The following is a 10,711-nucleotide window of genomic DNA, read 5'->3' on the forward strand; positions in this document are numbered from 1 at the left end:
TAAAAGTGGCCCTGTTTACCAGAGTGACTTGTACTTCTGCCTGTATGGAAATCTCGAGAGCATGACTAGATGTAAGAAAAACATGAACTCTTAGCAAGAAGGGTTAGCAATTCTTTTCTCATGTACCTACAGCCCCAAGCAAATACAAGGGAAACACACCCTTACCCTTTCAACAGGTGTCCAGCTGGCTGGCTCTACCAGCAAATGCTAAAAAAGTAGCAAAAAAACGATTAAATTTCATCATACAACCGTTCAGCAGAACTTTGTCCTCCATTTCACTGTCATGGTTTTCATCTCCCACTTAATTATTTAATTGCCAAATCCAAACAGCACAGGGGACCGAAATATCATCAGGACCGATTTTCCCCTGCTCCTTTGCTATACACATTAACAAGGTCATAGTCTGGGAAAACCACAAGGCGTTCATAAACACCTTTTACTACCTGCTTTCCATTTAAAAGAAATTTTTTCAATCAATAGCACCATGTTCCTTTTGGGATAAAAGCTAAGAAAAAGCACTAGTAATTTGCACATGTCAGTTGGACACTGGACTCAGGCATTTGTTTCAGTCAAATCCTGAAACAGATCACTACTGATGTATCCCTCTCACCAAGACAGACGCTGCCAACATCTCACATGGCCAGGAGTGCCGTGAATGTTCATGCTCGGCAATTTTACCAGTCCCTACAGCAGTACACTCTAGTCTTCCCTGAACTCACTTCTCTAGTTTGTTGGACACACACACACACATAACACACACACACCCCAAATCATAAATACGAATGAATTAGAAACCATGTCCTAAGAATCTGCAATTCTACCAGATTTCAATTCTGTAGCCCCCAAACAGGTCACAAGTGCTGGTTATAAACCTCAGCATTTGGGGACAAGGCCAAAAGACACTTTTATGAAGTGGACTAATCAAAATAAAGGAATAGGAAATTCAAGAGACTTGCTGCTCTTTGGGCTGATGCCAATGGCCTACTTCCTAAACTTCCCGAGAGGCCAAGACAACCTCCAAGAAAAGAAAGGCGTCAATTTAAATGCTAACTAAGAGGAGATGAGCTATAATCTTAAAAATTATACCCTGTCTTTCCTGGAGAAATGCTGCAATTATGAAATAAACTGGCAACTGATCAGGAAAATTGAAAATGAATCACTAGATGGTGAAAATGGTTCTTTTTGGGAAGGTGCTGTGGTTTATAGCTAGATGTCCCCCCAGAACGCTCATCTGCTCCTAGGCTGGGCTTCTGGAAGGTGAGTGGGTTATGGGGGTTTAGAGCTAATTTGCTATTACAAGAAGGGGTCTGGTTGGAAGAAGGGGGTCACTGGGGGTGTGGCTTGGAAGGGTTCACCTCCCTCCTCCTTCCTTGATCTCTCTGCTTCTTGTCCTCCATGCTGTGAGCATCTCTCCCCTGCCAGGCCACCTGCCTTGGAGCCCGCTGACTGGGCCCGAAGCCTACCAACTGTGAAGCAAAAGAAACCCCTCTTCCATTACGCTATGGGTATCGGGCATTGTGTCTCAGCAGAGAGCAAAGTGGCCAAGACAGAAGGATGATGAGGCCACCACTTCGATGGGCCTTTCTGCACGGTCACTGTACACTTATCGAAGGGAGGGTGCTGAGTCGAGCTTTGAACCTTGCTCCTCGAACCACCTTGGAGACTTCCTGCACTATTTCTCTCCCGCTGTTATCTCCTTACTCAAAATGAAAAGCATCCTTCCATGCTCTCCTCTTTGCATAGCAGATTCTTTCATTGGTGAAATCAACTCCAAAACTCAGTGGCCGTTTTTATTAATAAGGTGTAGGGCATCTTGGGAAAATGCCACGCGGCCCACCGATCACTGGTCTCTCGAGTGGGTCTGCTTGTCCCCCAGGAGTCCTTCTGCCCCGGGAGAGGCTCAGTTAATCCACGGTAGGACGCAAGTGTATGAAAAGCAGGGACACCCTGCACTGCCCACTGCGGATGTGCTGCAAAGTTCAAGGCCTTCCAGCCACAGAAGAGAGGAAAAGAGAGGGAAGAGGAGAAAGAAAAGCAGAGACAGACCTTGGTGTGGCCCTTCTTTCTTCTCCTGTCCCCCAAACTGACTAAAAATATAGAAAAATGGATCGATTTTGAAGCCGAATGCTTGCAGAATTGTAAATAGCTATCAAGAACCTACTTTTTCAGTATGACCATGTTTGAAAGCAGCTCTTTCTCCTCTCCTTTTGTGATTTAATAAGCCCACGATGGAAGGCTCCAGTCGGTTCTGATCAGGCGGACGAGCTCTTGGCTGTCTCGTCGTTGGTGGCAGTGTCTGTGGGGCTAGGGATGGAACCCAGGGCCTTGGGTACTCAGGTGATGGCTCCACCCACAAGGCCACGCCCCCAGCCTAACTTGGGAGGCTTTGACGTTTAGTGTAGGTGGTCAGCCGAAGCCTGCTGTGCTGGGAAGGCCTCTGTGCTGAGGAAGGACCTGGGGAGCACGCTGGACTAAAGCAGAGAGCTCACTTTTCTCCCTTGGCCTACGGCCAAGTGTGTGGACCCTGAGCGGCACTCAGGGGGCGGCATACAGTGGGGCTCGAGTAGCAGTATGGGGGGACAGAGTGAAGGACACGATGCCCAGGAAGCAGTGCAGCTGGCCTGCGCTCTGGGCAGGGTCTTCCCCTGTGTGCTTTGGGAACTTAGGGCCACATGGCTGTTTCTGTTGGAGCAGGACCCACCCCCCACACCCAGGGTGAGGGATCAGAGGGGACTGGGAAAGGCACAAGGCGCCATCATTGTGAGGTGGCAGTGAGGCCACTGATGGGGTGGGAGTCAAGGGACACCTTCCGGAGCATCTGACAAGTCTCTGTGATAAAGCTGGGAAACGTTTATAGGAGGTCAATTGAGCAAGTAAATGATGTAAACACAGTATAGCTTGAATTTCTAGTCACAGGATGGTGAAAACTAGAGTCTGGACCATATTCAAACCTGGAAGTCTGCGATCTTCATCAAACAAGAAATGTACTTTTAATATGTTAGAAACCAGCCATGGAGCTAGAGGAATCACAAAGATAAGCAAGATGCTATCCACTGGAGCAGGGGGACTACAGCGCCTTTCCTTAGGAACCTGTCCTTCCAGATGCAGAGACAGGAGGCTCTCCTCCTTCTCCCAGCAGTGCCGATGAAGTAAAGCACAAGGGACAAGAGCCAGGCTGCAGGAGCCAGGAGAAGGCAGCCGTCCCACCCCACAGTGCCGCACTGTGGGCACTGGCGGATGCATCTTCGCTGGGGGAGAGGGTCTCAGTGCTTCCTCAGAGGCTTCTCCCTCCCACATCCCCGGCTCCCAGTCACACCTGTCCACTTCCTAAGTCGCTCAGCTTCCAAAGCGCAAGCACAGGACACAACAGACGGGAAGGAGGCGCTGTGTTCGTGTCCCGAGTAAGGGCTCACATCTTCAACACCGAGATTTTCTAGTGTTTAGCAGAATGGGTCTAAATCACGATGGACTATTCAAAGCGACTGCTTAAAAATGAACACATGTAAGCATTTTAGTAGCTAGGGCAGCCCTCGTTGAACCGTAATGGGGACCACCCTCGCTCCCTTGGGAAGAAAAACAAACAGTAACCTTGTCCGGGAAAAGAGACACTGCGCGGCAACAGCCCCTGAGTGTGCTTGCTCCTGTGGCAGCACCGAAGAGCCATCACACGGAGAACACAGTTAATTCATGCCCTTCCGTCCTCCGGAGTCCCGGGGGCAGCATTCTGTGAGCAGGATCCCGCTGCTGCCGCTGGACGGGGCCCTGGGGTCACACGTGTGACAGCGCCTGATACGGTGCCTCAACAGCGGGCGAAAATCAGCAAGCGGAGCGGCAGGTTGGGGTTAAGTCGAGATTTACAGTTACGCAATCGGAGTCTCCATGATCGACGCTTCTTCGATGCAGTCCAGGCTTTGAAAAACTCCTTTTTGATATTTTACAATGATTTATTGTTTCTTGTGATTCAAGAAAGGTGACGGGTGTTCTTCTAATCAACTTTCTGAATTCAAACAATTTTATGTGCTCTCCAGGTAAGAACTTGCAAAGGAACCAGGAGCTATTTTTATCACACAAATAATAGTTTCTGTAGGTACACTGGTAACTTCGGCCTCGGAATTTTTTTTCCAAGCACATCTCGGTAAGTGGAGCACGGGAAAGGGGAGCCCTCTGCGCCCACCCCAGGGACCCATGCGGCAGGGCGGCCTCGCCTCATGCAGCCCTGTTGATCTCCTGCACGCACAGCTCCCTCCGAGCTCTCCCACTGAGTTCTCTGAGCAACAGGTGAGGTCCCTCTATGGCCTCCAAAGGAAAGAGAACCAAACTGTCCCAAAGAGCGTGTGTCTGTGTGTCCGTGGGTCCAGCGGTGCTGGCAGCAGCTCTTAGATGACTATACTTTCCCAGTGATAAAGTCACAGCAGAGTTGAGCCTTGTTGGTTTTGATGGCGAAGGAACGGAGGCATTAAGTAAACCATCACAGCAATTGCATTAAAATAAAATTTCATTAGAAGCAAATGCTTTTTTGGATGCCTTATTAAACACACTGAGAGCTGCCTGTGATCGTCTCCCGGGAGTTCACTCACAGGCGACAGCGGCTGGGGCGTGGACTCTGCTCCTCCTGCGCTTCCGGGTGTCGGGACCCCTCCACCAGCAGAGGGCCTTGCGCCGAGTCCGTTCTGGATGGCGCGTGAGGGAGATGACTTCCCTGAACGCACCCCTAGTTTCTCCTCACGTCTCTCTAATGACAGAGTACTCATCACGAGGCCCATGGCAACCCCTGAAAACTCTGCTTCTGTTCATTAAGACCTGACTTTCTGAAACTGCTTAGCTTTTCTTTCTCCACATAAAACAGGTTCCATCAGCCCTTCAGTGATCCAAGCACCTGCAAATAGCTTTCTTGTCACCTCCAAACCCTATTTTTTCCATGCTTAATGCACTTTCAAACAACCCATCCTTTAATTCTCTGCTAGGTAAGCACAAGAATTCAGTTTGTATCATTTCAAAGAGCTCCCACTTACCAACACACTACCTCTCACCAAAGCGTGAAACCATTTGCTTCATTCTTCTTCATGATCCCTTTTTCAGGCAAGTATTTTCACCCTCATTTGTCTGTCAAAAACCCTGTAGGCTGTTTTCTGGTGCTATCACCAAATATCTGAGGCTAGCTACTTTATAAAGAAGAGAAGTACCAGGCTCACCATTTTACAGGTGGTGAAGTCCAAGGGCAGGCGCTGGCATCTGGTGAAGGCTTTGTTGCTGCCCTGGAAAGTGGTGGAGGTGCCCCGCGGCGACTGTGGTCTTGTCCTCTTCTTGTGAGTCACCAGTGCCATAACGGCCACCCGTGCCATGACCTCATCCTCCCCCCATACCCCCTCACCCCCAAATGCCACCGACCTGAACCTGAGGATTCAGCTTCCAGCACTGGACACAACGGAGGACATGTTCCCACGGGGGTGAGCTCCATGCTCCAGGACCCCCTGCCCACCCTGTCCTGCAGGCTTTGGAGCACTTAGCACATTGAGGCAAAGCACTGTCCCACAGATGGAGGTGTCCAGCTCAAGAGCCAGCAGCCCGCTGCCTTCTGCAAAGCAAGCATGGCCCTTCCGGGAGAGCAGCCTGTGAGGCACAGCCGCCGAGGCGGCTACAGTTCCCTCCTGCTGCAGTCTGAGTCAGGAACTGACATAAACCCAGGCTTTACTCAAATCGGCAGTAAGCACCAAACTGCCCTCGCACTGAATCCGGGGCAGCCTCTGAGCTACCTCCACAGCGCTTTTTTGTTTTGTCTTGTTTTTTTGTTTTATTTTGAAACAGAGCCTTCCTAAGTTGCTGAGTTGCCCAGGTTGGCCTTCAGCTTGTGATCCTCCTGCCTCAGCCTCTCGGAGTGCTAGGATTACTGACATTAGTGTCTTAAAGCTCTTTTTCACTTAGAAATACCCATTCAGCTGTGTTTTTGTGCTTTTCAAAAGTTCCGCTGGCAGAAGACAGAGGAATAAAGGACATCTTTCCTGGGACAAAGCTTTGCATCTGTCTACCTAGGCCATCCGGACCACAGTTTATGTCAGAAAAAGAGGCATTTTTCCAACGAGTGTCCCTTTGCACCCCAGAAGCACACAATTCTCACTTTCCTATCCAGGCGGCCTTGACACAGTCCTCTGTCCTCTCCACAAGGACGTCAGCCAGGAATGTGCTTTTCTACTACTAATGTCTTTTGGGAAACTGGAAACATCCTGCTGGCAAAGCTTTTATATCCCAGAAAGAGCCACTCTTTTAATTTATAAAAAATATTTTCCAATAAGGGAAAAGAACCGGGCTGACCAACACCGCTTTGCTATTTAAAATCCCTATAGGGACGCAGAAAGTAACAATGAATCGGAGCCCAGGTTAAGTATAAAATACAAATCCTGCATCAAAACCACAGCGGTTAATGATCACGGACCCAAGCGTGAGAATCAATTAAATTTGGCAGAAGGATACATAGTATGAGTGCCTCGGTCAGCACTGGGCCGCAGTGCCCCTTACGTGAGATAGTATAATTCTCCGGAAAAACTCCTGGAGCCACGAGAAGGGATTGCCAGGTAACCTTATTTATTCCACCATTCAGATGTGATCAGTAGAAAACTCTCCTTCCAGTTAAGGGGGAAGCAGCTCTTAGACCAGTTTTTCCAGAGTGGGCCCTACACCACAAAGACGCGCATTCTACTGGTCATGAAAGGCCTTTAGGGTTACAGTAGGGTTCAACTACGCCTACGCTGCAAAGTCCCTGTTTTCAGAATTAATATCCAATTCACTAATGCAATGCTCGGATATGAGAAACTGACTAAAATCAGAGCCACAAGCTGTAGGAAATGGGCCTGCGTGTGGCGGTCTGTACTCCCTAGAAACTCTTTCAGTATGAGATGAATCTGAACTTCAAGTTGCTAGAGAAGCACTGGGCACACAGAAGTGTTGTGCGAAACACAGCCAGGATGGTAACAAGGTTACCACATGGGGGAGGGGAGGGAAATGAGTGGGGAGCACGGGGAGTTGGGGTGGCTGTGTGCAGCTGTTTGAGGACAGGAGGAGGGGCTTCCCCGTGACCAGGCAGAGGCTGCTCGAGGCTGCACTGGATTACTAGGCTGAAAGAGTGGCCACACTGCCCTGGTGCCTAGGGCCCTGATGGGCAGCGGGGTCCGTGCCCTGCCTGGCCACACCGTGCGGCTCAGAGAGCGAAGCAAGCTCCCCTCTCCCAGGCCACCCCAGGCCGTGTGGTCTCCTCTGCCTCCTTGTTCCTTCTAAACATCTCTGATGCCAGCTGTTCAATGGTCACCACCAAGAGAGGGATTTCCATTTGCTTAAAAAATAAAGAACAGATGGATATTTACTCTTACCTGACAGAACCTCTGTGTCCACCGTCAACGAGGGCATTTAAAAATTACCCATTCCCTGAGCCAGAAAGGGCAACCGGCATGTAAAGCCGTCCCAGATTTTCTAGATACAGAAAGTATACGTTCCTAGCAAGTAAGGAGTTATGTGGCCGGAGCTGTGCACAAAGCACAGACAAAACTCACTGAAAGAGTCCATGGCCAGGATGTTAGCGAGAGCCCAATTTTAAGACTCCCAACTTTTTTTTTTTGTTCCCAGCGTGGAAAGTGTTGGATACTCTGTCATACATTCATCTCATGCATATGTGTATTTTACTTTTCATGGCGACATCTTGGGACAGTGTCAATCTTTTTAGTAACCTGATCTCCGGTCAGCGTTGGGAATGCTTTCAGGGTTAGAATCGAGGTCCACAGTTGTGAGGAAATACGGACGCCTGCTGTGGGTGAAAGGTCCACTCCCTGCCGCAGGAGCAGGGTTCGCACTCACCTCCACCTCGCAGGTGTACTCCGAGCCGTCCAGGAGGACCACCTTGCACTGCATGCTCCTGGGCTTCTTGGCAATCTTTAAAGGCGACCTGGAGAGTTTACTGCTGGAGGACTTCTGGGAGAGCTTGTCGTCTTCCAACGGCGGATATTCGAGCTGTTTGGCAGCTGTGGCAGCAAACTCTTGCTCCTTTTCGGTGGCCTGTGGAGAGCAAAGAAGGCACAGTTGTTGCTGTCGGGCAGGAAATCAATGCTGCTGCCGTGCTTAGGGAAGCAGCCCGCTGTCCCGCTGTCCCACTCTGTACGGGTGGGAGGCATTCCGCGGGTGTCACAGTGGCTGTCCACAGACACATTTGGGAACTCTGAAGTCTCACCCAACAACTCTGGCCACTGAAAGAAACCAGTAGGGCTTTATTTCAGCTTGGCTCCAGGATTTAATTTAAAAGCACAGAGTTACCAAAGGCCATCCAGATTTTATTAAGCAAAGAAGGAAAACAAATTGACTCCTGGCTTTTTAAAGACACTGCCTATCACAGGCTTCTAAAATAAATGATATGAATCGTATCTTAGGAACTCCATTTTCATAATCCAAAATATAGATTTTCTATATTCCTAGACCTGCTGCAGCCCAGTCATATCATTACAATGTATCTTAGCATGTTCAAGGCTTAGAGAGCTTCCTGTATTAATCTTTTTAGTAATTTTACAACCGCTAAGGTACCTGTTTGCTCTCCATCAATTCAATTAAGTGGGCAGCGCTGACATTCATCCCAAAGTCATCCTTTTGGCGGGTTTCTCTTCGTGGTAACGAGGCAGGGCAGGACAGCAGATCCAATCTGCCTAAAAGCTTTACTTTGCTTTCCAATCGCAACAGCCTGGTCCAGGGTGGGCTCCTTTGTGTACTGCTCTGTGCAGGCTTTCCTACGTCTCCCACTATTAAACCACCACAAAAATGGTACTGAAAATCATCCAGGGCCCGACTACCAGTCTCACCAGTCTGCAGATAACGCACCGACAGGCCACACAAGACACGCTAAACAGGAGTACCCACCTCAGTTCCTTTCACAGCAATGTACTCCCAGACTGACGCTGAAACCACAGGTTGCTTATAGAAATATAAGAAACCCTTTTAACATTTCTTATTTCAGTGGTTTGATACAGAAAGAGTGCTGGTCAAAAAGGTTGGGGCAAGTTGCCAGGATGGGTTTTCTTTTGTTTATTGGCTTGCTTTAGCTGAGGCTTGCTTTCTGACCTATTCTAGAAGTCTTTGAAATTGGTTACTCAAGTTTTCGTGGTTTTCTCTCATAAGTGTCTTCTTAGTTCTTAAGGACCTCCCCAGACTTTATCTGCACTTCCTGGGTATGGAAGTGGAGGAAAGGACTATAAACACCCTGGCGATGGAAGCAAATGTAGAAAATGTAGGAAGAGAAGAAATTTATAACTAAAACCCAAAATGAATCCACCAAAAATGATTTTGTGGTTGTAAGCCTGTGGTGACTGGTAAAAAAGAAAAGTTGAAATAATACACCGTCAGTACCACCTTCACTTAGGAGCCCGGGAACGTTTTTTGTAGCGCCAGGCTGGGAGTATGCTGGCATGAAAGGAACTCAGGTGCGCACTACCGTTTACTGTGTGTCTTCTATGGAATGTCGCATTTTATCCATTCCAGCAGGAAGGGGAGAGAAGGAAGAAAAGTCAGACTGAAGTCATTTAAAACTTCTGAAGATTAAAGGAAACAAAACAAAATTAAACAGTACCGCCATTACGTCACAAAAAAGAAAAGCACAAGTAAAGAAAAACAATGACACCAACAAACAGAGCCGTAGACTTTGTTTGCCAGGCTGGGAAGGTAACTCCAGCTCCTTAGAGCTCAAACACAGCAACTATTAATAAAGTGAAAAAAAACGTTATGAAGACTTTCAGCAGGCAAAACTTGCACATGCTACGGAAAAAGAACTGAAATAATCTAGCCATAACTGGAGAGTTTAATGTCACAGCACCTTGTTGTGATTTTCACGGATTTTTTTTTCACTGCGATGCTGATTTCACGTATCTCTTCTCAACGTTTTCTAGAACTTCCAGGTTATTCCAAATCTCTAGGTTACCATTCAAACTGTAAGAACTCACTTCAGGGACTCTGGATTTGGGGAGCACACACAAGTTAGTGCTCTAAAACATGCTGGTTCCCAGTTTGAAGTTTTTAGACAAAGGATATTTCAACATGGATTCACTCAAGGCCTGAGTATAAACTATATTTTTACAACAGAATTTTTGTTGTTTTGGGAGGTGATGTTGGGAGTCCAGCCCAGGGCCTCCAAAAAGCTAGCACGGGCCCTGCCACTGAGTTCCAGCCTAGTCCCTCGAATGAAAACTTACAATTCCAAAGTCTAGAAAGCAGAGCTGAAAACAGAGACACCTGCGGGGACAGAGACCTACCTGTCCATCCACTAAAGGCAGATGTGAATACTGAGGTCGGAATGATGGGTGGGAAAAATAAAAACATCTCTAACCCTTACTCAGATAAAAAACAACCCGAACAGAGCTAAGCCGTCAGCAGATCCAGACAGGCCCAGACAGCTCCAGTCCAGGTTTCCCGTCAGTTTGACTATCTTAAGGGAAGGCGTGACCAGGTGGGGGTGCCATGTCATGGGCCCTGCGTGCCTTAAAGCCACACAGGCTTCCCTCTGCCAGGGACAGGGGCATCCCGAGCTGCCCCCAGGGCTGAGACCCAGGTCCAAGGGGCCCTAGGGCTGCCTCCTTCCCACGAGGCACTCACCTCCCTGTGCACTGGGGTGCTGTGCGCCGCGCCCTCGAACTGCTCCAGTTCCACGCTGCCCACACTAGGGGGCTCCGCGCCCTGCGCCCCAGCGGGC

The 10,711-nt window shown here is 48.8% G+C and overlaps 1 protein-coding gene across 1 annotated transcript in view; it reads right to left on the minus strand.

Annotated features, from left to right (window-relative positions):
- Positions 1–10,711, minus strand: part of Epb41l3 (erythrocyte membrane protein band 4.1 like 3) — a 138,527-nt gene that overhangs the window by 66,516 nt on the left and 61,300 nt on the right. Inside the window, exons 3-4 of the mRNA XM_033757577.1 lie at positions 10,615–10,711; positions 7,843–8,040 (exon numbers count right to left, since the gene is read on the minus strand). Coding sequence (XP_033613468.1) covers positions 7,843–8,040; positions 10,615–10,711 — 295 coding nt within the window. The remainder of the gene's footprint in view (positions 1–7,842; positions 8,041–10,614) is intronic.

The sequence above is a fragment of the Fukomys damarensis genome, unplaced genomic scaffold (genome assembly GCF_012274545.1).
Source record: "Fukomys damarensis isolate Sample0158 unplaced genomic scaffold, DMR_v1.0_HiC HiC_scaffold_30, whole genome shotgun sequence".
NCBI classification, from domain to species: domain Eukaryota; kingdom Metazoa; phylum Chordata; class Mammalia; order Rodentia; family Bathyergidae; genus Fukomys; species Fukomys damarensis.